The 26,641-nt window shown below is 46.1% G+C and overlaps 1 protein-coding gene across 4 annotated transcripts in view; it reads left to right on the top strand.

The window, feature by feature from the left end:
• Positions 1–18,309, top strand: part of SMARCA4 (SWI/SNF related, matrix associated, actin dependent regulator of chromatin, subfamily a, member 4) — an 86,244-nt gene extending 67,935 nt beyond the window's left edge. For 2 of the 4 annotated variants that reach the window (XM_038771413.1, XM_038771415.1), the window contains 6 exons: positions 2,148–2,401; positions 13,895–14,003; positions 14,667–14,768; positions 16,521–16,653; positions 17,356–17,495; positions 17,803–18,309. In XM_038771413.1, coding sequence (XP_038627341.1) covers positions 2,148–2,401; positions 13,895–14,003; positions 14,667–14,768; positions 16,521–16,653; positions 17,356–17,495; positions 17,803–17,835 — 771 coding nt within the window. In that variant the 3' untranslated portion in view covers positions 17,836–18,309. The remainder of the gene's footprint in view (positions 1–2,147; positions 2,402–13,894; positions 14,004–14,666; positions 14,769–16,520; positions 16,654–17,355; positions 17,496–17,802) is intronic. The other 2 variants (XM_038771416.1, XM_038771414.1) reach the window with 1 other exon arrangement.
• Positions 18,310–26,641: the final 8,332 nt, after the last annotated feature.

Here is a 26,641-nt window from a genome sequence, read left to right as displayed (position 1 = left end):
GGTTACAAGGTGATCAGGTTGTCCCTCAGGGGGCTCACAGTCTTAATCCCAATTTTACAGATGAGGTAACTGAGGCACAGAGAAGTTGAGTGACTTGCCCAAAGTCACACAGCTGACAATTGGCGGAGCCGGGATTTGAACCCATGACCTCTGACTCCAATGCCTGTGCTCTTTCCACTGAGCCCTGCTGCTTCTCATGGGAGCAAATGAATTCTCCAAGGGGAGTGGGTGTAGATGGAGAGGAGAAGGGGACCCAGAACTGAGCCTTGAGGGACCTCCACAGTTAAGGGTTGGGAAGTGGAGGCAGAGCTGGCGAAAAAGACTGAGAAAGAGCAGCCAGAGAAGTAGGAGAATCTTGAGAGAACAGTGTCAATGAAGCCAAGTTTAGATAAATCTTTCCCAGAGAAGGGGATGGTCCGTTATGTCAAAGGCAGCAGAAAAATTGAGGAGGATTATGATGGAGTAGAGACCATTGGATTTGGCAAGAAGGATGTCATCAGTCAATCGTATTGAGCACTTACTGTGTTTAGAGTACTGTACTAAGTGCTTGGGAGAGTACAATACAACAATAAATGGACACATTCCCTGCCCACGGCGAGTTGTGGAATAAAGGGAATGGAAACCAGATTGGAGGAGGTCGAGGAGTGAATTGGAGAAGAGAAATTTGATAGAGCAGGTGTAGACAACTTGCTCGAGGAGTTTGGAGAGGAATGGTAGGAGGGAGATGGGGCGGTAACTGGAGGGAGCCATGGGGTCAAGGGAGAGTTTTTTAGGGTAGGGGAGACATGGGTGTGTTTGAAAGCATTGGTGACCTTAGAGGGCCATTTTCATGGAGTGGAGGGGGCGGAAGTCAGATTACGGTAGGTTGAGGGGAGAGTTGGAGGAGAGGAAGCGCAGACAGTGATTGTAGAAAACTCACTCAAGCAGTTTGGAGGGGAATGGTAGAAGGAGATGAGGCGATAACTGGAGGGTGCCATGGAGTTGAGGGAGGGGTTTTTGTTTGTCTTTTTTAGCTTGCCTTTTTCCCCCACTTCTATTTAATGTGGGTATAACTTGTAGGGATTTACAAAACTTCCCTCTCAGGATTACAAAACCACTGGGACTAAATCATTTAAAACCTGATTTTGGAGCAGATTACAGATGGCACTGAGATTTTATCCAGGGCCCTTCTGATCATTCATTTCTTCAAAAGTTATCGAACTTTGGCAAGCAGAGTTATGAATCTACTGGCCTTGTAAACTTTGTTTAGAAGTGATGATAATATTCCCACCCGAAAAAAGAACCAGATATATAGTTTGCTTAGTTGGAAATTGTGGGGTGGGGGATGAGTGCGTGTTTAATGAGAATCAAAAATACCTGCTTGACCAGTTTACACCCTATGCTTCCTTCATTGAAAAGTATCTTTTAATGTTTTTTTCTTTGCTGATTATTTCCAACCTTCAAGATAAATGTGCTAAAATGTGCGCATCTGAAAACACAAAATATCCCATAGATCTGTACATTTATATTTGTTCTGTAGGCTTCAAAGGATTGTTATTAAGGAAGAGGTTGAAACAATCCAATAAACTGATTGTAGTGCTGGAGAGCACTGTCTGCCAGGATGGTTTTCATTCTTGGGGAGAAAAATTTGTGAGAAACTTGTTCCATAGCAGTAGACCAGTTTCCTGAGCAAAAAAGACCCTTTATAAAGGATGAAATATGTTACAGCCTCTCGCCAAGGAAGAAACAGTTGCTTGCTGAAAAAGTAATATCCGCCACAGGAGAGGGACCTGGGGCTTAATAGGAAACTGTACAGACTGAGGCAAATTCAGTTCCTAGTCACGAATTTTGCTCTCTGGGCTAGTAGGTTATGATCCCTGGAGAAGTGAGATTCTTTTTTCTTTCCCCCTGCACCTTATTTGAGGTTGATCACTATTATTGGATCTGGGAGCAGACAGGCGAGTTGTACAAAGCTGCTTTCATGATCTAGAGTGAGCTTGCCTGCTGATTTGTGGGTGAGGCTGACACAAAGTTCACTGGCAGTGCTTAAGCATCCTGTAAACTGTCCCTGCTCTCAGTTTTGCTTATTAATTAGCACATTAGTTTTGCTTCTTTCTCTCTCTGTCATCTTAATGGTGGTTGTTTTGTTTTACTGCATTACCATGAAGGCAATAGAAGAAGGCACACTGGAGGAAATAGAGGAGGAGGTTCGTCAAAAGAAATCATCCCGTAAGCGCAAACGCGACAGCGACACTGGTTCATCTACTCCAACTACCAGCACCCGCAGCCGGGATAAAGATGACGATAGCAAAAAGCAAAAGAAACGAGGCAGGCCTCCTGCTGAAAAACTTTCTCCTAACCCACCAAACCTCACCAAAAAGATGAAGAAGATAGTCGATGCTGTGATCAAATATAAAGACAGGTAAATGAAGAAAGGGACGGGTTTTTCCGTGAGAATTCCTCTTTAGTTCTGCTATGGCAATAAATTTGGAGTTTGCCAGAATTGATTGGTTCTGTCTTTGTGGAGAACTCGTTCATGCTTCACGTACTTCCAGCAGTTGGATCCACTAAATAGCACTCTCTTTAGTTGGAAGGAATATCTGATGGCAGAGACTCCGGCACTGGGTGGTGGTGGTGCATTTTCTTGTTAGGGCAGTAATCAGTTGTATTCATTAAGTGCTTACTATGTGCAGAGCACTGTACTCAGTGCTTGGGAGAGTCCAGTACAATAGAATTAGCAGGCACGTTCCCTGCCCATATCGAGCTTATAGTCTGGGGGAGAGACGGACATTAACATGAATAAATAAGTAATATATAATATGTAAAGATATGTGCATAAGGGCTGTGAAGTTGGGGGTGGAGAGAATATCAAATGTCCAAAGGTCACAGATTGAGCTGCTTAAATGTCGCAGAAGGGAGAGCGAGATGGGGAAAAGAGGGCTTAGTCAGAAAAGGCCCCTTGGAGGAAATGTGACCTTAGTAATGCTTTGAAGGTGGAGTTTCAGGCCAGGGGGAGGACATGGAAAAGGGGGCAGTGACAAGATAGAGGAGATCAGGGCACAGTGAGGAATCTGGAACTAGAGGAACAGAGTGTGTGGGCTGGGTTATAGTAGGAGATTGGTGAGGTAGGGTGGGGCAAGGGGATTGAGGGCTTTAAAGCCAATGCTAAGGAGTTTCTGTTTGATGTGGAAGAGAATGGGCAGCCATGGACTCTGCCACTTACCTGTTGGCTGACCTTGGGCAAGTGACTTAACTTCTCTGTGCCTCAGTCCCCTCATCTTGCAAAACAGGGATTCAATACCTCTTCTACCTCCTACTTAAACCGTGAGCCCTGATGATCTTCTATCTACCCCAGCACCTAGGATGGTGCTTGACAGATAGTATTTAATAAATACCACAATTCCTATTATCACTATTATATATTATCTTTATCCACCTAGGTTTTTGTGCGGGGTAGCCAGCAGGAGCTAGATTGCTTTGCCCCTTGGAGGTGAATGGGGGCTGCCTTGTCCTCGGATTTCCAGCATGGGCAATTGGAACCCCTCTGATCACTTTAGTCTTATCCTTGGCAGGGGCTTTTGGAGGCAAGCATAGGGCTCCTTTCATCCTTTTCCCCTCCAGGGGACTTCAGGGCTGGGTCAGAGGTGGTTCTCCCTTGAGCTTGGTGGGATTTTAGGGGTGAATCTGGCTTTTAGCACTGGCTAGGGATTTTTTTTTGGGGGGGGGGGGGAATCCCTAGTAAAGGCTGGAAAGAAAGGGAAAGGCAGAGGAAACTTCCACCCTATGTTTACCCCAAGCCCTCAAAATGAAAAATTGGTGCCTCTAAATGAAATTCCTATTTCCACCTGCATACTCAGAGACAGTGCTATGAAGCAGTGGCTAAATTACCTCTCCCCCCCAATTCCTGTTCCTGCACTATTGTTGGGGCCCTCGTATCATCATATAGTTTCAGCTGTGCAGATTTCACACCGGTGTCCCACCTTCCTTTGGCCTATGAACCAGGCGAACTGGGTTTCATTTTGAATTGCAGTACTCCGCTACCTCATTTCATTCTCCTACGTTGTGCGACTTATGTGGCTGGGGCTCGTTCTGACCAGTAAGCATACCCAAATGGTGGATTTTCAAGGCCTCTGCAAGAAGTTCCCACGGTCTTTGTCAGGTTTCTGACTTTCTTGCACTCTTCTTAATCACCACCCTGTTGTCCTGAATTATTGGGGCACAACTGTGATGCACTCTTCAAGATGTACCTTTGCATTAGAGCAGTACCTACTGCTTTTTATAGGGGATTATGATTCTGGGAAAGTTTGAGAGTTAAAGAGTACATAGAGAAGCAAGAGATGGCTTTTAAAGCAGAAATTTTCAGCTTGCTGCTTGGGGGCTCAAAAGAGCTCAGTAACTTCAGGAAAGACCTCTCTATTGGGGTAAAATGGTATTTGGGATTTAGCAAGCACCCAAAAGGGAGCTGGGAGGAAGAGGAAAGAGAGGTGAGGTGCGGAGGAGGAGGGAGAATAGAAAAGAAAAAAGGCCAAAAAAGGACGTTCAATCTTAAATGCATAGGAAAAGTACATCCTGGGTCTTGTTCTGTAAGCTCATTGTGGGTAGGGAATGTGTCTACCATTTATGCTGTACTCTCCCAAGTGCTTAGTACAGTGCTCTGCTCACAGCAGATGCTCAATAAATACCACTGATCTTTGAGTAGATCTTCGGTAAAGGAATTTACCTGGAGTGAGGAAGGAGTTGATGGTGACTCACCAAGTGTGAGTCTTCTGACCTGTCCCCTTCCAGAGATTCTTGTGGCTCTCTGGGCTTCTTTCAAAATATCCAAGAAATGGGCTCCCCAAAATTAGTCTTTGGGAAAACAGCCTGGAGGAGGAAAGGAGTAAATTTGGACACAGGAACGAAGCTGTAAAAGTGGCCACATCCTTTTGCCTCCTGGAAAGAATGGTAAGTGGTAATACCATTTATTCCTTTCTTTGCCTTCCTTTGGAGCCCTTATAATCCGCCTCTACCACTACTCCAGTCACTAATAATGGTCCTCTATCCTTGGAGACTTCAATATCCACCTAGATATTTCTGATGACCTGCCTGCCATCTATGACTCCTCAGCTCCACTGACGTCCTGCTCCATCCCACCTCGGACATACGCTCAATGTCATCATCTCTTGCCACTGCACAGTCTCCACCCTCACCAACTCTGAAATCCTTCTATTTGACTTAAACCTCCTCACTTGCCTTCTCTCCCATACACCTCCTCCCCACAAATCTTTGCTGTTCCTTCACAGAGACCTCCAATCTTTTGACCCCATCCAATTTTCTCAACCCATCATGCCCCATTTAGCCTCCATACCCATACTATCTTCCCTTAATGACCAAAATGATGCTCTCAACACCACCGTCTCTACTGAACTCAACCCACTTGCTCCTCTATCCCTTCATCATTCTCGTTCCACTAACCCACAGCCCTGGATTGCTGTCCTCCTTCGCTCTTGTGCATGAGCTGCTGAGTGCTGCTGGCGGAAATCTAGACATCAAGACTGATTTTGTCCACTTCAAGTTTACCTTTGAGTGCTTTAACTCTGCCCGGTAAAATGATTTCTCCATACTTACTTTCACGAATGCCCATCGCCCTCATCGGTTGTTCCAGACATTTAACTCCCTCCTCAAATTCCCTGTCCCCTCTCCTCCCCCATCCCTGCCTAATGATCTGGCCACCTACTTTATTGAGAAAATTGATACTATTAGGCAAGATCTCCCTAAAATCTCCCCTGCCCCTTTTCAGTCCCACCCCCTTCTGGCCTCTTCTTCATCTCTCCCATCCTTCCCAGCAGTATCCCTAGAGGAGATCTGCCTCCTCAAACTCCATCCCTTCCACCTGCGCATCCGACCCCACTCCTTTACACCTTACCAAAACACTTGCTCCCTCCCTAACATTGGAGAGCAACTGTTTGCTCTCCAATGGCTTCTTCCCACTGCTTTCAAACATGCCCATGTCTCCCCTATCCTAAAAAACCCTCCATTGACCCCGCAGCTTCCTCCAGTTACCGTCCCATCTCCCTCCTACCATTGCCTTCCAGACTCCTTGAGCGAGTTGTCTACACCCGCTGTCTCAATTTCCTCTCCTCCAATTCTCTCTTTGACCCCCTCCAATCAGGCTTCCGTCCCCTTCAGTCCACAGCAACCTCCCTCTCAAAGGTCACCAACGATCTCCTTCTTGACAAATCCAAATCTCAGCTGCCTTCAACACTGGAACACTCCCTTCTCCTGGAGACATTATCCAACCTATTCTTCACTGACACTGTCCTCTCCTGGTTCTCTCCCCATCTCTCTGGCCGCTCATTCTGCGTCTCTTTCTTGGGTTCCTCCTCTCCCTCCCACCCCCTAGCTATGGAGGTCCCTCAAGGTTCAGTTCTGGGCCTCCTCCTGTTCTCCATCTCCCTTGGAGAACTCATTTGCTCACATGGCTTCAACTACCACCTCTATACGGATGATACCTAAATCTCCATCTCCAGCCCTGATCTCTCTCCCTCTCTGCAGTCTTGCATTTCCTCCTGCCTTCAAGACATTTTTACTTGGATGTCCTCCTGTCACCTCAAACTTAATATGTCTAAAACTGAACCTCTTATCTTCCCACCCAAAGTCTGTCCTCCCCCTAACTTTCCCATCACTGTAGGTGGCACTACCATCCTTTCTGTCTCACAAGCCCATAACCTTGGCATTAACCTTGACTCCTCTCTTTCAACCCGCATGTTCAATCCATAACTAGGTCCTGTCAGTTTGACCTTCACAACGTCGCTAAAATCCCCCCTTTCCTCTCCATCCAAACCACTACCACATTAAATCCAATCACTTATCCTCGCCCGCCTTGATTACTGTTTCAGCCTCCTTGCTGACCTCCCAGCCTCCTGTCTCTTCCCACTCCAGTCCTTATTTCACTCTACTGCCGGGATCATTTTTCTAAAAAAAAAAAAAAAAAGCTCAGACCATGTTTCATGTTTCCCCACTCCTCAAGGTACTCCAATGGTTGTCCATCCACCTCCGCATCAAGCAAAAACTCCTCACCATTGGTTTTAAAGCACTCAATCACCTTGCCCCCTCCTACCTCACCTCATTATTCTCATACTACAACCCAGCCTGCGCACTTCGCTCCTCTAATGCTAACCTTTCTTTTGTACCTCGATCTCATCTATCTCGCTGCTGACCTCTCGCCCATATCCCACCTCTGGCCTGAACCATCCTTCCTTCTCATATCCGACAGACAATTACTCTCACCACTGCTTCAAAGCCTTACTGAAGACTCATCTCCTCCAAACGGTCTTCCCTGACTAAACCCTCTGTTACTCTTCTACCTCTCCCTTCTGGGTCACCCTGACTTGCTCCCTTCGTTCATCCCCACCCCACAGCACTTATGTACATATCTGTAATTTATTTATTGATATCATTGTCTGTCTCTCCCTCTATACTATAAGCTCGTTGTGGGCAGGGAGTGTGTCTAATGTTGAATTGTACTCTCCCAAGCCCTTAGTACAGTGCTCTGCACACAGTAGACACTCAAATATGACTGAATGAATGACTGCTTAGCGCTGGGGGGGAATATCCAGGAGGGGATTAGCTAGGACATGGTCCCTGCTCTTCATGGGGCTCACGATCTTAAGAGTACAAGTGAAGAGAAAGGATTGGAGATAGGTGCAACAAGAATGTTGAGCCGTCTGGCTTTTGTGCTCCTTCATGCAGCCTAAGGCATGTTTAAAAAAAGAAGCGCATGGCCTAGTGGACAGAGCCTGGGTTCTTATCCTGGCTCTGCCAACTGCTTATCTTCTGAGATCTCCTACCTCCACATGTGCATCGGACCCCATTCCTTCGCACCATATAAAAACTCTCATCCCTTCCCTCCTTAACTATCATCTTCAACTGCTCACTCTCCAATGGCTTCTTCCCCCCAACCTTCAAACATGCCCACGTCTCCCCCATCCTAAAAAAAAACCCCTCCCTTGACCCCTCAGCCCCCTCCAGTTATCACCCCATCTCCCTCCTACCCTTCCTCTCCAAGCTCCTTGAGCGAGTCGTCTACACTCGTTGCCTCAAATTCCTCTCCCCCAACTCTCTCCTGGACCCCCTCCAATCTGGCTTCCGCTCCTTTCACTCCACTGAAACCACCCTCTCAAAGGTCACCAACGACCTCCTTCTTGCCAAATCCAACAGCTCCTACTCCATCCTAATCCTCCTTGACCTCTCAGCTGCCTTTGACACTGTGGACCATCCCCTTCTCCTCAATATGTTATCCAACCTTGGCTTCACTGACTCGCTCCTCCCGCTCCCATCCCCTAACTGTGGGGGTCCCTCAAGGTTCAGTCCTTGGTCCCCTTCTATTCTCCATCTACACTCACTCCCTTGGAGAACTCATTCACTCCCACAGCTTCAACTTTCATCTCTATGCGGATGACACCCAGATCTATATCTCCTCCCCTGTTCTCTGTCCCTCTCTCCAGGCTCGCATCTCCTTCTGCCTTCAGGACATCTCTGCTTGGATGTCCTCCCGCCACCTCAAACTCAACATGTCCAAGACAGAGCTCCATATCTTCCCTCCCAAACCCTGTCCTCTCCCGAACTTTCCCATCACCGTGGACCGCACAACCATCCTTCCTGTCTCACAAGCCCACAACCTTGCTGTCATCCTTGCCTCCGCTCTCTCATTCACCCCACATATCCAGTCCATCACCAAATCCTGCTGGTCTCACCTTCACAACATCACCAAGATCCGCCCTTTCCTCTCCATCCAAACCGCTACCACGTTAGTCTAGATTTCCACCAGCAACACTCTGCGGCTCAAGCACAAGAGCGAAGGAGGTGGACTGGGCAGGTGATCCAGGGCTGTGGGTTAGTGGTATGAGATCAAAGGGATAGGGGAGCAAGTGAGTTAAGTTCAGTAGAGAGGGGGCTGTTGAGAGCTTCAATTTGGTCCTGAAGCGAAGGTAGTTTGAGTATGGAGACTAAATGGGGCATGTTGAGTTGAGAAAATTGGATGGGGTCAAAAAATCTGAGGTGTCTGGGGGGAACAGTACAGATTTATGGGGAGGGGGTTTGTGGGAGAGAAGGCAAGTGAGGAGGTTGAGGTCAGATGGAGGTATTTCAGAGTTGGTGAGTGTAGAGATTGTGCAGTGGCTAGAGATGATGAGATATGGAGTGTGTGTCCAAGTAGGTGAGTGGGTGAGGGGGGTGGAGCAGGAGGTCAGTGGAGCTGAGGAGAGATACAAGGCCGGCTGCGGAAGGGTAATCAGGAACATGTGAATGGCTATTGAAGTCCCCAGGGATCAAAGTAAGCATGGAGAAAGAGAAGGAATGTGAGAAAGGGATCAAAACTGCCTTGAAAAAGTCACTTCATTGCTCTATGCCTCAGTGTCCCCCACACACACACATCCACAGACAATTTTGTTCTAAAGATAGCTAAGAATATATTTTGAAAGTGATGCGTGCCCTTCAGAGGGAAGATGCAATGCCACCTGCCTTCTCAGTGAGCCTGGGGGAGTGGGAGAAGATGAGGGCCCCTCTGGAGAGAGCAGCAGGAGAGACCGTGTCATCGGGGGAGAGCCGAGTTTCAGTGATGGCGAGGAGGAGGAGTGATTGGGTCAGGAACAGGTCAAGGATGAAGGGAAATTTCCTCATGATGGAGCGGCGGTTCCAAAGGCCACATTTGGTTGAGGCTGTTGAGGTGCTCAGAGGGAGGGGACGGCGCAAGCGATGGGGAAAAGTTGGGTGGGAGGGAGTTGATGTGGGCCGGCGCAGGGGGATTACAGGGATGGAGGGAGGAGAGGGGCGAGGATGCTGCAAGGGGTGGGGAGAGTTTGGTTTGGTGGTGGAGGGACGGGGGGGAGCACTGGGATGGGCAGACTGGAGGGGTGGGATTGAAGGGTCATGGTGGGGTCGGTGAAGTTTAAGCAGTGTTGTTGAGGTAAAAGACAACAATAACGCCTTCATTTGGTGTTACCCTGAGGAGATGAATTGTCCTTGGGCCCTTGAGAGCGAAGAGGCCAGTAGTGTGACTAGGTTAGGATGAAATATCAGGAAATACCATATTTATACACTTATATTTAAAAAGTGTGGCAGATGAATATAAATGCTGTGAATAGCTGTTGGGTTGATGTGATTTGAGATGTTAGGAATGAACTGGGGAGGGCTTCCTGGAGGAGGGGGGATTTAAGGAGGTCTTTGAAGACGGGCAGGGCTGTGAGCCCACTCTTGGGTAGGGACTGTCTCTATATGTTGCCAGCTTGTACTTCCCAAGCGCTTAGTACAATGCTCTGCACAGAGTAAGCGCTCAATAAATACAACTGATTGATTGATTGATTGTGGCCTAGTTGATCTGTGGATGTGGAGGTTATTTGGGGGCCAAGGAAACAGCATGAGGTGCGAGAGTTGACATCAGGGTAGAGTTAGGTGAGCCTGGGAGGAGTGAAGAGAGTTGCTGGAGTGCCTTGAAGCCAGTGGCAAAGAGTTTTTGTTTGATGTGGAGGGAGGTTGGTAACCATTAGAGGCTTTTGGAGGAGTGGAGAGACAGAGTTATATAGGATTAGAGTATTCATAGTAACTGTTCCAGTATTAAGCGCTTAGCACAGTGCTTTGGCACCGTCTGAGCGCTGGATCAGAAGACAGCTCAGATACGGTTTCTGAGAGTCCACATGGGACTCTTCGTAAAAATGAGCATTAAAGACCAAAATAGCCGCAGAGCAAAAAGTTAGCAGCTTTATATTCCAAGGTGTAAGAGCGGTCTTTCATCGTATGAGGTAGTGTGAAAGTCAGGAAAGTGAAGCTGTACAGGACCACTGTATTCAACGAATCCAGGAGTGAGGAGATCAGGATTTTTGTTCCAACTCTACTAACTCACTGGCCTTGAAAAAGTCACTTCATTGCTCTGTGCCTTAGTTTCCCACACACACACATCCACAGACAGTTTTGTTCTAAAGATGGCTAAGAATATTTTTTGAAAGTGATGCGTGCCCTTCAGAGGGAAGATGCTATGGAAAAATCTTTCAATCTACTGGGGTCATCAAACCCATCCAGTTAAACATGAATTATTCTGAGAGGAATTCCCCCAGAGCAGATACCGTAGAATTAGCGACTACTATTTTTCTGCTCATAGCTAAGCTGGGTTCTGTGGGGAAACTGGTGTTTTGGTGTTTGGAATTCAGCAGAAGTGCAGGTAAATCCTGGGTTAAAGCAGCCCAGCAGTGCTGTCCTTTGAACTCAGAGATGATGCTGTGGACAGTGATATTCCCTTCTGGTTGCAGGTGTGACTGAAAAGGCCAGTATGGGACCCATGGTCCCATATAATAATAATAATAATAATAATAATGGCATTTATTAAGCGCTTACTATGTGCAAAGCACTGTTCTAAGTGCTGATGCATTGTGCACAAGTGAAGATTGTCTCTTATTGTGCTGACGTGTTTGCTGTTTGCAGCACCTGGTGCTGTTTTTGCTTTTGCCTTCTGGTCTCACAATCTTTGCAAAGCTCCCACTCCTGCCTGTGGTAGTTGAGTCCCAGTTTTTGTCTGGGTCCTAGTAGTGCCTGGGACTGTATTTTTACTATATCCTTACTGCTTCCTGTGTCCACCTTGCCTCGGTTTCGCCATTTCAGCTTGCCGTGCAGCAGCTGATGAGATATTCTACCGTCACCCATTCGCCTCTCCCGTCCCATCCAGCACGGTTGTGTTGCGGTGAGGACAGCTTCAAACTGGGAGACTTGGTTGGTTGTGATTCCGTTCTGCCATTTGGTGCCGATGCAACTGCTCAAGGAGTCGGGCGTTGTCCCACGTGGGGCTCACGGTCTTCATCCCCATTTTACAGATGAGGTAACTGAGGCTCAGACAAGTTAAGTGACTTGCCCAAGGTCACACAGCAGACATGTGGCGGAGCTGGGATTAGGACCCATGACCTCTGGCTCCCAAGCCCTTGCTGTTTCCACTGAGCCACGCTGCTTCTCTTGGGCAAGTCACTGAACTGGGAGCTCACTGTGGGCAGGGAATGTGCCTGTTCTTGTATTGTACTCTCCCAAGCACTTAGTACACTGCTTCGCACCTGGTAGGCGCTCAGTAAATACGGTTGGATGAGTGAGTGGATGATGATGATGGTATTTGTTAAGCACTATGTGCCAAGCACTATTCTAAGTGCAGTGAACTTCTCTGCGCCTCAGTTTCTTCATCTGTAAAAGGGGGATTCAATCCCTGTTCTCCCTTCTGCTTAGACTGTGAGCCCCCATGAGGGACAGGGACTTTTCCTCATCTCCCACTCCCTTCCGTGTTGCCCTGACTTTTTCCCCTTTGCTCTTTCCCCCTCTCCCAGCGCCACTACACTTCTGTACTTATCTGTCATTTTATTTATTTATATCGATGTCTGTTTACTTGTATTGCTAGACCGTGAGCTCGTCGTGGGCAGGGATTGTCTCTATTGTTGTATTGTACTTTCCAAGCCCTTAGTACAGTGCTCTGCACACAGTAAGCGCTCAATAAATGCAACTGAATGAATGAATGAACGTGTACCTCCTCCAGCGCTTAGAGCAGCGTTTGTCACTTAGCAAGCCCTTAACAAATGCCTGTATATATGTATATCACCTGTATATATGTTTGTACATATTTATTTATTTATTTTACTTGTCCATATCTATTCTATTTATTTTACTTTGTTAGTATGTTTGGTTTTGTTCTCTGTCTCCCCCTTTCAGACTGTGAGCCCACTGTTGGGTAGGGACCGTCTCTATATGTTGCCAACTTGTACTTCCCAAGTGCTTAGTACAGTGCTCTGCACGCAGTAAGCGCTCAATAAATACGATTGATTGATTGATTGATCTTGGAGGAGTCCCAGGTCTCCCAGCCGAAGAAGAGGATGGCACTACAGCTCTGTAGATCTTTGATTTGCCCAATATCACGGTGCTGCCACACGTTCCTTAAGCCTCCTAAGGGATGTACTGGCTTTCTTGATTTGTTTTTTTACTTTTGTGGGCAAGGAACGTGTCTACTAACTCTGTTGTACTCTCCCAAGCTCTCAGTACAGTGCTCTGCACCCAGTGAGCACTCAGCAAATAACATTGATTGATCACTGCATTGTCGGTCCTTTTACAGCCTAAGGAACAGAATTTCGTGACGGCCTTTAGCTCTGTTGCCAGCGCATCTGTAAAATGGGGGTTAAGACTGTGAGTCCCATGTGGGACCTAGACTGTGTCCAATCTTATTATCTTGTATCTACCCCAGCGTTTAGTACAGTGCCTGGTACAGAGTAAGTGCTTAACAAATACCATTTAAAAAAAAAAAGTATGCCCAAATACGCCTAGCCCCATGCAAAAGCTCAGTACCAAATACTGTAGCTTTACTATTCCTTTCCATTTCCCACTTGATTACGATCATGAAATCAGCCAGGACATTTGGGCAACACGTAGCAGGTGTAGTCTGATAACCAAGAGGATTCTTAAATTTGGTTTCCTGTTCCACTATTGGCTTGCTTCTGATTTCTTGTGGCCTCAATCTCTCCCTTCTCTCAGTCTTTTAGACTGTGAGCCCACTGTTGGGTAGGGACTGTCTCTATATGTTGCCAATTTGTACTTCCCAAGCGCTTAGTACAGTGCTGTGCACATAGTATGCATACGATTGATGCATACAAATACGATTGATGATGAAATGGAATTGTGTAGGCCAGCCGTGAAATCTTCTATTAAAAAGGTGCCGTAAATCGGTCAGTGGGATTTATTGAAAGCTTCCTGTTGGCAGAACACTGTACTGAGCGCTGGGGCGAGTACGCTAGGGGCACGTGGCTAAGATTTCGTATCCAGTTTCCTTTTACAAGCAGTAATGGGCAAAATGTGGCTGTTCCTAAGGAGAGAGATTTGAGCAGGTCTTTGATTTTCGTGTGTATTTGTCATTGTTTTATAGTAGTAGTGGACGCCAACTAAGCGAGGTATTCATCCAGCTTCCTTCTCGCAAAGAACTGCCAGAGTACTACGAGCTCATCCGCAAGCCAGTGGACTTTAAGAAAATAAAGGTAACCCTGGCTTGTCAGTTCTGACTCTCTTCCTTATGGGCTGGTGGAGCACTAATGGATTTCACGTGGTTCTTTGGTCTGTCTGGAAAAGAAAGTTGTGGCAAGTCCCGGGGTCTTTGGCCCAGGAGAAGCTCAGTGGAGAAGCCAGGCCTGGCGCCCCGTTTGCCACTCTTGGCTACCTTTCCCTGGGGTGTCGGGGTGTGGATTTCACTGAAGAGTTTTATGTTCCCAAAAAGGCTAGAACCACTGTAGGACTTTCGTCCATCTCTGCCAGCTTCCACATTTCTGTGTAACTTAGAGCTCGTTGCTATTCTGTCTCCCTTAAGTGCCTTGGAAGAGGCCCCATTTTGGGAAACAGGAAAGAGAAGCAAACTCCCCTAACCCGGTGAAGTTGCTGGGGGAAAATAGCCTGGAGTACCTAATTAAAAACAAAGATGGAAGAAAAACCAACCCTGTCTTCCAGGGTGCTAGTTATGAGCCGTCGTGCTACCTGTGTATAGAGGGGAGGGCTTGTACCACTCCCTGCTATGCAGACCTAGTCCCCCCTTTTAAGATATTGTTGAATGTGGTCTCACGTTGCCCGGGAGAGCCTAAGTAGTTCTGAGATTAGGCGGTTGATGGGTCTGGGGTTTCCTGCTCTTGACTTCTGCTTCCCTCCCCCAGGAACGGATCCGCAACCACAAGTACCGTAGCCTGAATGACCTGGAGAAGGATGTGATGCTCCTCTGTCAGAATGCGCAAACATTTAATTTGGAGGGCTCCTTGGTAAGGCATCAGATGGGGGAAGCCGTGCCGGGCGGGAGGATAGGAGCTCCGACTCTCAAACTCTCCCCTGATTCAAGAAGCAGTCGGTGGTGTTTATTGAGTGCTTACTGTGTTCAGAGCTCTGTACTAAGCGGTTGGGAGAGTACAGTACAGAAAGAGTAGGGAGAGGCAAACCCTGCCCACCTAGAAGCTTACGGCCTAGAGGGGAAAACAGACATTTCCGTACGTTCCAGATGGATCTGTACAGAAGTGCTGTGGGGCTTGGGGAGGGTTAAGGGGGAACAGACCTAAATACAGCAATGGTAAAATTATTTCTCTCCATTAAGGTTGGGGCCCCTGTGGCTCATCATGGTTTTTATTTTTGTTTTTTTGACATTTCTACTAGAGCCCAGGCTTGGGAGTCAGAGGTCATGGGTTCTAATCCCGGCTCTGTCACTTGTCAGCTGCGTGACTTGGGGCAAGTCACTTAACTTCTCTGTGCCTCAGTTACCTCATCTGTAAAATAGGGACTAAGACTGTGAGCCCCATGTGGGACAACCTGATTAGCTTGTATCCCCCCCCCCCCCGCGCCCAGTGTTTAGAACAGTGCTTGGCACATAGTTAAGTGCTTAATAAATACCATCATCATCATCATTATTATTATTATTATTTATTAAGCACTTATTGTGTGCAGAGCACTGTACTACGTACTTGAGAGAGTAAAATATAACAATAAACAGACACATTCCCTGCCCATGAAACATTAGTTACAAACATCACAAGCAGTGTAGCCTAGGGGAAAGAGCACGAGCCTGGGGGTCAGAAGGACCTGGGTTCTAATCCTGGCTCTGCCACTTGTCTGCTGTGTGAGCTGGGGCAAGTCACTTCACTTGGCCTCCACTTCATCATCTGTGAAAAGGGGATTAAGACTGTGAGCCCCATGTGAGACAGGGATGTGTCTACCCCAGTGCTTAGTACAGTGCCTGGCACGCAGTATGTGCTAAACAAATACCACACTTACTGTCATTTTTAATATTATTATTATTTCTAGGGGACCACCTCTTAATCTGGGTTATCTGGAAATTTTTGAACTTCCTGGTGGCAACCTTCAAATTCTGGTGGTTGGCTTCCTGTAGACTGCTGAAATGATCACAGTTGATCATGGAGAAGCAGCGTGGCTCAGTGGAAAGAGCACGGGCTTGGGAGTCAGAGGTCATGGGTTCAAATCCTGGCTCTGCCACTTGTCAGCTGTGTGACTTTGGGAAAGTCAGTTAACTTCTCTGTGTCTCAGTTACCTCATCTGTAAAATGGGGATTAAGACTGTGAGCCCCATGTGGGACAACCTGATTACCTTGTATCTCCCCCAGCGTTTAGAACAGTGCTTGGCACATAGTAAGCACTTAACAAATACTATCATTATTATTATTATTATTCTCTGTGCTTCAGTTACCACATCTGTAAAATGGGGATTAAGACTGTGAGCCCCACGTGGGACAACCTGATCACCTTGTATCCTCCCCAGTGCTTAAAACAGTACTTTGCACATAGTAAGCACTTAACAAATGCCATTATTATTATTATGATGATGATTATTGTCCAGAAATCACTTTAGAGAGCAGTTTCATCCTGTTGACTTTTTGTCTTTCTGTGCCAACCTGAGTTAGTGGAAGGACGGCCTATCCTGAAAGAATCAAGCTCACATCTACAAACTTCCTTCTGTGGTGTAATCTGCCAAGACTAGTTCAAAAGCTAATGTCTTTTTTTCCTCTCTAGATCTACGAAGACTCAATTGTCCTGCAGTCTGTTTTCACCAGTGTGAGACAGAAAATTGAAAAGGAAGACGACAGTGAGGGGGAAGAAAGTGAAGAGGAGGAAGAAGGAGAAGAAGAAGGATCTGAATCTGAGTGTAAGTTGTGCTGTTCTTTCCCTAACTTGACGGGTGTATGTTGTTTATCGGTACATGCAGTTGACCGTCTCTGCTTCTTGTGGGGTGAGGCAACAACCTGATTAACTTATATCTACCCCAGCGCTTAGTACAGTGCCTGGCACATAGTAAGCTCTTAAGCACAATTAAAAAAAAAAAATCTTCACAATACCAGACTGATAGAACTGGACAGGGCTTAACAGTCCAAGAAAACAACGTTCTGATATTTCACCCTACAGGCAACAGACTCCTGTCTGTTTCATATCCCGAATTGAACAACCACTTGGAAAATTAATCTCAATGTGGTATCAGTGGCAGAAAATAACCTTTTAGTACTTAATTTTAGAGTATATGGAGGAGGCAAGAGGTTTTGTACGTTCTGGTGCCATGAATAAGATTGGAGATGTGGAATTGCACAGGGGTGTGGGGAATAAAGTTTTGGTGGCGGGTGATCTAAAACTAAGGAAAAGCTAAGGGGGAAGAATAGTGGAGATTCCCTCCAGAGTGAGAGTGTGTCTCTGGGTTGCACCAGGGTGTGATAAGAGGGAGTCTTGCCAACTTTCGGCAGGGCTGGCCTTTAATTGAAAAAACGAAAAGCAAATCCCTTTTCCATTCCCTTCAACTTTTCCAAATGGTGCCCTAGCACATTCCAATTTTTTGTTTCTGTTTGGTTTCTTCCTGTAGCTCGCTCTGTCAAAGTGAAGATCAAATTAGGCAGGAAGGAGAAAGCACAAGACCGGCTGAAGGGGCGAAGACGCACTAGCCGGGGATCTCGGGCCAAACCAGTAGTGAGTGATGATGACAGCGAAGAAGAGCAAGAGGAGGTAATTGCAGAATTCATTGTTTTTAAGTTTGCGACAGCACCGAGGTGTACATTCTACTGCTTGCCCATTGCCTTGGTAAGAAAAGTCAGGACCGTAATCAACCAGATATCGAAACACGATTAATGACCGACCTTTTCCGAACATCCTTAGAGCATAGAGATCAGAAAAGTTCATTTTCCAGCTTTGCTTTTTTTAAATGGAAAATCAAATCGAAAACTTACGTGGCATCAGGACCCGGTAACCTCATCTCAGCTGTGCTTTACTGCTGTAGCCTTTATCTCAGACCTTTCCGTTTCCTGCTTTTCAGGATCGCTCAGGAAGTGGCAGTGAGGAAGATTAAGCAACATTCCATGATGTAGACAACGAGCCCATCTTTCCAAAGTGGAGATGCTGTATTCCTTTTAGCTGTAACGGGTAGCAACAAATATAGTATCAGATTTCAGTAAACTGTATAAAAATCTTCCATATTTATACTATATTGCAAAGAAGATGTGGGACTGTTTGTGTCTTGCTCTGTCCTGACATCAGTAGAGTTTGTAACAGCATTAATGAATTATGAATTGGGGAACACTTGATCTATTTTTTTTTTTCTTTCTATGGCAGTACTGTTTCATTTGCAGTATTGAATCACTGTAGTTTAAATTGTGGATGCATGTGTGTAGCAGTCCACTACTAGTACTGTATTTTATCCAACAGGTCAAATAACCACCAGTCGCTTTCTGTCCTCGAAGGACAGTGGCGCTGGTGACTGTGTGTGTGTCAATGTCACTGGATTTCAAACAGTAATAAATTAAACAAAAATACTTCCTTTGTGGAGGTTTTTGGGGTTTTTTTGCCACTTCAAATATTAACGGTGTTTTTTCAGAATCTCCCCATTGACGGGCACTAAAACAACAAGAAATACCTAAGGAGCGAAATATTTGTTTCCTCCGTTAGCGAGAGAAAAAGCTCTTTGGATACAGGCAATTGATTCTCTATCGGCAAGGATCGTTTGTTAATTTTTTTTTATCATCAATCGTATTTATTGAGCGCTTACTGTGTGCAGAGCGCTTGGGAAGTACAAGTTGGCAACATATACAGTCCCTACCCAACAGTGGGCTTCACAGTCTAATAATAATAATAATAATAATAGCATTTATTAAGCGCTTACTATGTGCAAAGCACTGTTCTAAGTGCTGGGGGGTTACAAGGTGATCAGGTTGTCCCACGGGGGGCTCACAGTCTTCATCCCCATTTTCCAGATGAGGGAACTGAGGCCCAGAGAAGTGAAGTGACTTGCCCAAAGTCACACAGCTGACAGTTGGCGGAGCCGGGGTTTGAACCCACGACCTCTGACTCCAAAGCCCGGGCTCTTTCCACTGAGCCACGGAGTTTAATACCTACTTCCTCTGCCGCCTGCCCTTTTAGCTGTAACGGGTAGCAACAAGTATAGTATCAGATTTCAGTAAACTGTCTAAAAATCTTCCATTTTTATACTATATTGCAAAGAAGATGTGGGACTGTCCCTAAGGGCTTTCTGCCCTTAGACGCCGAAGAAATTTGGTGGTTTTGAGAGAGCAAAGGGATCACTCGACTTGTGAGAGCCTTGATCTGGAATGGGTAGGACAAGAGGAGCAATAGTGGAAAGGCAGGGAAATGCTTTGAGGAGATAATCAACACTAGGCGAAGATTCAGAGGGACTGATCACTCAGACAGGTAGAAAAACCATTTAGAAAAAAAGACATGGAAAAAAAAGACCTAAACTTACTCAGGCAGTTATACCATTAGGGTGAGGGGTGGGAGATGCATATGAAAAGTGCCACGAGAGACCCCCAGAAATGCAAGGTCCAAACCAGGGTGGCCAAAGATGTTGGATTACTGTGATGAAAACACTCGGGGCAAAGGTGAGAAGGAGCAGGCATACATAGTTGGATGAGGGGATGGGAGCAAAGCGAAGATCCTTTGGCCTGTAAAAGGAAGAGAACTCACCTTTCAAAAGGCCAACTAGGAAATTGAGAGTTTGAAAAAAAGTGGTCATTGAACACTTTTGCAGAACGACAGAAGTCCCTTCAACCACCCCGGCCAAAAGACAGACTCTAATGGTTCCTACCAGAGGCCTTTTGGATGGGTGCTTCGTGCCTCATCTATAAAATGAAGATTCAATTTCTATTTAGACTGTGGGACTGGAACTGTGTCCAACCTGATTATCTTGTATCTACCCCAGCGCTTGGCACATAGTAAAGTGCTAAACAAATACCACATTTATTAGGTGATAAATACTTGTGTTTCAAATTTTTAAAACTCAAATAATCTCCTTCCAATTTAAAAATCTTGTGGCCCAACTCCACCTAGTCTAGGTTTACAGATTCCTGACATCATTCATTTCCTCCTTCCGTAGACAGTGCATTTTAACCAATGAAAGGACAGAAAGGAGCCAGAAAGTGATCTCATTTTGCTCAAGGGAAACCTGAATAACCAGTATGTGTTCATCAGTCTTTCCTGATTTTCTTAAACTGTAAAACTCAAATCAGATGGGTGGAATTGGAGTAAAAATAATATTCAGAGCTGTTCCATTTTCTCAATTCAATAAAGCCAACATAAACTTTTGCCCTCATTAAGATGTACCTTCTGAGAGCAGTGAAGGTATTAAAACCTTTTTAGAGCATAAGCAGGAATAATTGGTTTTTGCCTATCTTTTAGAGCCTGAGCAAGTTTTCTTAACTATGTTGAGCTGAGAAAAATATCTAGGTTTGTTGCGGTTTTTTCTCAGTAGTGCATTTTTATTTTTAATTAACCCCACGCTAAATCTTGATGCTTCTTGCAATTCCAAGTTGTAATGCTGCACGGTTGCTGAGATAGAAAGCAAGAAGAAAAAGATATCTTCACGATTCCACAGAAACTGGCCAGTTTGGACGGCTACCATATTTGTGGATATATTGCAAATGAAGCAGCAAATCAGTTTCAGGAGAAAACCATTGCACAGATTAAAAAGGAGCGCTATTAGACGGTTGCTGCAGTTTGGGCTCCTTAGCAAATGAGAAGTAGCATGGCCTAGTGGATAGAGCACAGCCCTGGGAGTCAGAAGGACCTGAGTGATAAAGGCTCTGCTATTTGTTTGCTGTGTGACCTTGGGCAAATCACTTCACTTTTCTGTACCTCAGTTACCTCATCTGTACAATGGGGATTAAGACTGGGAAGCACCATGTGGGACAAGGGACTGTGTCCAACCTGATTAGCTTGTATCTGTGCCAGTGCTTAGTACAGTGCCTGGCACATAGTAAGCACTTAAATACCATTTTAAAAAAAATTTCAGAAACACGTTTCATCTCGAATCCCTAGAGAAATATCTTTCCTTGGCAGTTTTAAAGTTGTGAAAATACACGTGCCTCTCACAGCAATTTTATGACTCCGGTTCAAATACCCGATTTACTGGAAATGATGTACACTCACTGAAATTTTTTTATGGTATTTAAGCACTTACTATGTGTCAAGCACTGTTCTAAACGCTGGGGTAGGTGCAGGTTAACCAGGTCAGACACAGTTCCTGTCTCACATGAGGATCACGGTCTAAGTAGGAAGGAGAACGGGCATTGACTCCCCATTTGAAAATTGAGGAAACTGAGGCACGTAGAAATTAAGTGACTGGCCCAAAGTCACACAGGATGCAAGTGTTGGAGCCAGGATTAGAACCCAGATCCTCTGGCTCCTAAACCTATGCTTTATCCACTAGACCACACTGCTCCTCAGCTTGTGTTTTTTGTTGTTTTTGGCAGGGGAGTTGCTGGTATTTGTTAAGCGCATACTATGTGCCAGGCACTGTACTAAGCACGGGGGTAGTTGGACACGGTCCATGTCCCACATGGGGCTCACAATCTTAATCCCCATTTAACAGATGAGGTAACTGAGGCACAGAGAAGTGCAGTGACATACCCAAGGTCACACAGCAGACAAGTGACATTAGAACCCAGGTCCTTCTGATTCCCAAGCCCAAGCTCTGTCCACTAGGCCATGCTGTTTCTTGTATTTGTGTTTGTCAGGCAGACAATGAGCAAAGAGTAGCTCTTCTAGGAATACAGTGTTTATTTTAGTTTTCAAGAAGAAAGAAACTTGTCCAAATGAAATAAGCTCAAATAAATTATGTTCCTTATCTGACCTGAACTGGGAAAAAAAATATACCTTCTATGGCACCCTTGGAAAAAAATAAGGTTGCAAAGGGAAAGTGTACTAACCTTTGAACTAGAAGGAAGCTGGGCAAAGGTGGTGGAAATTCAGAAGCAGAGTGAACCATTCACAACCCACAACTTCAGCTTATCAATGGAACAGTGTGTACAGTATTCACTTGGTCTCCTGACATCAGGTAGGGGCTTCCAGGGGAATCACATTCTCTATCTTTGCTTTTGTTTTTTCAACTGATACCTACACCCTACTAGCCAGGGGTGATTGGAAGACTCAAACCCTTTCATATAAACCCTTCCAGAGGCTTGACCTAAGAAAAATGTGGAGTTTATAGCAAGAGGGGCATACTGACATTCTCCCTTTTTTAAACCATCTTGGGTTGGCTCAGTGTAATTGATAAAGGTGGCAAGATGACACCAGTGCTACGTTAGTAGATCGGTAAATTAATAATACAGATTTTCCTCCAGTGGTTGCCTGTCCACCTCCACATCAAACAGAAACTCCTCTCCAATGGTTTTAAAGCACTCAATCACCTTTCCCCCCTCTTACCTCACCTCATCACTCTCCCACTACATCCCAGCCCGTACACTTTGCTCCTCTAATGTTAACCTTCTCATTGCACCTTGATCTCATCTATCTTGCCGCCTACCTCTTGCCCACATTTTGCCTCTGGCCTGGAATGCCCTCCTTCCTCGTATCCAGCAGACAATTACTTCTCCCACCTTCAGAGCCTTATTGAAGGCACATCTCCTCCAAGAGGCCTTCCCTGACTCAGCCCTCCTTTCCCTCTTCTCCCACTCCCTTCTGCATTGTCCTGACTTGCTCCCTTTATTCACCCCCCACCACCACCGTAGCACTCATGTACGTATCTGTAATTGATTTATTTATATTAATGTCTGTCTCCCCCTCAAGAGTCAGTCTCAGTCAATTGTATTTATTGAGCACTTACTGTGTGCTGAGCACTGTACTGAGCACTTGAGAAAGTATAATACAACAATAAACAGTGACATTTCCTGTCCACAACAGGCGGGGGGGTTGCCCACAGACATCAATTCAAATAAATAAAATTACAGATATGTACCTAAGTGCTGTACATAAGTGCTGTGGGCTGGGAAGGGGGAAGAGCAAAGGGAGCAAGTCAGGGTGACACAGAAGGGAATGGAAGATGAGAAAAAGTGGGGCTTAGTCTGGGAAGGCCTCTTGGAGGAGATGTGCCTTCAAAAAGGCTTTGAAGAGGGGGAGAGTAAACTGTCTGTCGGATTTGAGGAGGGAGGGTGTTTCAGGCCAGAGGAAGGATGTGGGCTAGGGGTTGGCCATGTGGGTCAGGGGTCAGCGACGAGACAGGCAAGATCAAGGCACAGTGAGAAGGTTAGCACTAGAGCAGTGAAGTGTGCAGGGAGGGCTGTAGAAGGAGAGAAGCGAGGTGAGGTAGGAGGGGCAAGGTGATAGAGTGTTTTAAAGCCAATGGTGAGGAGTTTTTGTTTGATACGGAGGTGAACAGGAAACCACTGGAATTGTTTGAGGAGGCGGGTGAGATGTCCTGAACGTTTTTGTATAAAAATGATCCGGGCAGCAGAGTGAAGTATGGACTGGAGTGGAGAGAGACAGGAGGCTGGGGAGGTGGCGGGGGGAGGGGGGTCAGCAAGGAGGCTGATGCAGTAATCCAGGCGGGATAGGATAAGTGATTGTATTAATGTGGTAGCAGTTTGGATGGAAAGGAAAGGGCAGGTTTTAGCGATGTTAAATTCATCTCTCTCATTTGGCCTGCATATCCAGTCTGTCCCCGGCTCCTGTTGGTTCTGCCTTCACAGCATCTCCGGGGTGCACTTCTTGCTCTCCATCTTAACTGCTACTGTGCTGATCCAGGTATTTGTCCTATCCTGCCTAGACTACTGCATCAGCCTCCGCTGACCTCCCTGCCTCCTATCTCTCTCCTCTCCAGTCTTTACTCTGCTGCCCAGATAATTTTTCTACTAAATGCACATTATCTCCCTACCCTTCAAAAATCTCCAGTGGCTTCCTATCTTCCACATCAAACAGAAGCCCCTCCCCATTGGTTTTCAGGCACATAATCACCCTCCCACCTTACCTCGTGGCTCTCCTACTACAACCCAGCCTGCACATTGCGCTCTTCTATCAGTCTGTCACTAGATCCTGTCAGTTCAACCTTCACAACATCACTAAAATCTGCTACCACGTTCATACAAGCACTTATCCTATCCCGCCTTGATTACTGAATAAGCCTCCTTGCTGACCTCCCTGCTTCCCACCTCTCCCCACTCCAGGCCACACTTCACTCTGCTGCCCGGATCATTTTCCTACTAAAATGTTCAGTCCATGTTTTCCCACTCCTCAAGAACCTCTGGTGGTTGCCCATCCACCTCTGCATCAAACACAAACTCCTTAAAACTGGCTTTAAAACGCTCAATCATCTGGCCCCCGTCCTACCTCACCTCACTGCTCTCCTACAACAACCCAGGCCACACACTTTGCTCCACTAATGCCAACCTCCTCACTGTACCTCGATCTCGTCTAACTTGCTGCCAAGTGCCCACGGCCTGGAACGCCTTCCCTTTCATATCTGAAAGACAATTACTCTTCCCATCTTCAAAGCCCTATTGAAGACACATCTCCTCCATCTCCTCCTCCTTCCCTGCTCGTTTCCTCTACCTTTCTACGGAGCCCATGCACTTGGCTGTGTATCCCTTAAGCACTTGACATTTGCCCCACTCCCAGCCCCTCTACACTTATGTGCATATCCTTTTATTGTCCCATTTCCCCTATCTGTAATTGATTTTTATGTCTGTCTCTCCCTCTAGCCTGTAAGCTCCTTGTAGGCAGGAATTGAGTCTACCAAACTATCGTACAGTGCTCTGCTTCTGGGTCTCTCCTTTTTGGGTCTTTGTCTCATCTCTGCAACTCCCCTCTCTCCCTCTTTGTCTCTCCTCTGTGTCTCTTTCTTTCCTCTTTGTCTCCCTATATCTTTTTCTGGCATCAGAAACCCCACCTCAAATTTACCTGGGTTCAAAATGAACTCACTTCCTAGGAAAATGGTAGTATTATTCCCTGTGATTGTCAGGAGAACCCCAGGACCAGAGGAAAGCCTCCCTGACCCTCTTGCCCAGTTGAGTTCCTTCAGGCCATTTAGAAAATGAATGAGTCAATCAATCAATCGTATTTATTGAGCGCTTACTGTGTGCAGAGCACTGTCTAAGCGCTTGGGAAGTACAAGTACAAGTCATCTTACTGCTATTCTTTTCAGTCACTCCTGAATAGATCTGGCTACAGCTGGAAAAGCAGTGCGACGGTCTAGTGGAAAGAGCAAGGGCCAGGGAGTGGGCATGGGAGTCCAAGGACCTGAGTTCTAATCCCAGCACCACCACTTGTCTGCTGTGTGACCTTGGGCAAGTCACTTCACTTCTCTATGCCTGTTATCTCACCTATAAAATGGGGATTAAGACTGTGAACCCCAAGTGGGACATGGACTGTGTCCAACCTGATCTTTTTCTTTGTCTTAAATAGTATTTGTTAAGCACTCACTATGTGCCAGGCTCTGTACTAAGCGCTGGGGTAGATACAAGCTAATCAAGTGGGACACAGTCCCTGTCCCACATGGGACTCACAGTCTTAATCCTCATTTTCCAGATGCGGTAACTGAGACCAAAGAGAAGTGAAGTAACTTGCCCAAGGTCACACAGCAGGCAAGAAGCAGAGAAGCAGCATGGTTCAGTGGAAAGAGCACAGGCTTTGGAGTCAGAGGTCATGGGTTCAAATCCCGGCTCTGCCAACTGTCAGCTGAGTGCCTTTGGGCACATCACTTCACTTCTCTGTGCCTCAGTTACCTCATCTGTAAAATGGGGATTAAAACTGGGATCCCCCTGTGGGCTGATCACCTTGTAACCGCCCCAGCGCTTAGAACAGTGCTTTGCACATAGTAAGCGCTTAACAAATGTCATCATTATTATTATTGTGGGTTCAAATCATGGCTCTGCCAATTATCTGTGTGACTTTGGGCAAGTCACAACTTCTCTGTGCCTCATTTATCTCATCGGTAAAATGGGGATTAAGACTGTGAGCCCCTTGTGGGACAACCTGATCACCTTGTAACCTCCCCAGCAGTTAGAACAGTGCTTTGCACATAGTAAGCACTTAATAAATGCCATTATGATTATTATTAAATGGCAGAGCCTGTATTATCCAGGTCCTTCTGACACCCAGGCCTGTGCCACTAGGCCACAGGGTTGCTTTGTAGCTCTTCTATCTACCCCAGCACTTAGTTCAGTGCCTAGAAAAGGGTAAGCACCTAACAAATGCTTTTTTTTAAAAAAAAAAAAAAGCTCTACAGTTTGAAGACTTCACTATTGATGCCAAAATTGTATTCCTAGTGTGTCTCACTAAGAAAGAATCTCTTGCACACTTATCTGCTTATGTCCATGAAAATACGTAGTGTATGCTCATTCATTCAATCGTATTTATTGAGCGCTTACCGTGTGCAAAGCACCGCAGTAAGGGCTTGGGAGTGTACAATACAACAGTAAACAGACACATTCCCTGCCCACGGTGAGCTTACATATGTTTTGGTCTTTTGCCTTTTGGGATGAGAGCATTGTTCAGTCACTATTGGTTCTTAGCTACCAATCAATCAATCAATTGCATTTATTGAGCGCTTAGTGTGTGCAGAGCACTGTACTAAGCGCTTGTACTAAACACCACCAGGGTGTAGGCACACTTCCAGAGATTGCGGGGTTGTGGGGGTTGGCAGGGAGAGGTGGGAGGAGGTACAGAAGAGAAAGGTCCTTGCCCCAGATCTGGAGGTAGAGCAAGGACCCACAACCAAAGCCAGGCTCCAGTCTCTCTCCTCTTCAGTCTCACCTTACCTACAGTTGAATTTAACACCTTTCTAAAATGTCAACTGAAACACATCGCTGCCCTCCTCAAAAACTTCCAATAATTGTGGTATTTGTTAAGCATTTACTATATGTCAAGCACTG

This window comes from Tachyglossus aculeatus, chromosome X2 (assembly GCF_015852505.1).
Source record: "Tachyglossus aculeatus isolate mTacAcu1 chromosome X2, mTacAcu1.pri, whole genome shotgun sequence".
Taxonomy (NCBI): Eukaryota; Metazoa; Chordata; class Mammalia; order Monotremata; family Tachyglossidae; genus Tachyglossus; species Tachyglossus aculeatus.
This window is presented reverse-complemented; position numbering and strand designations above follow the sequence as displayed.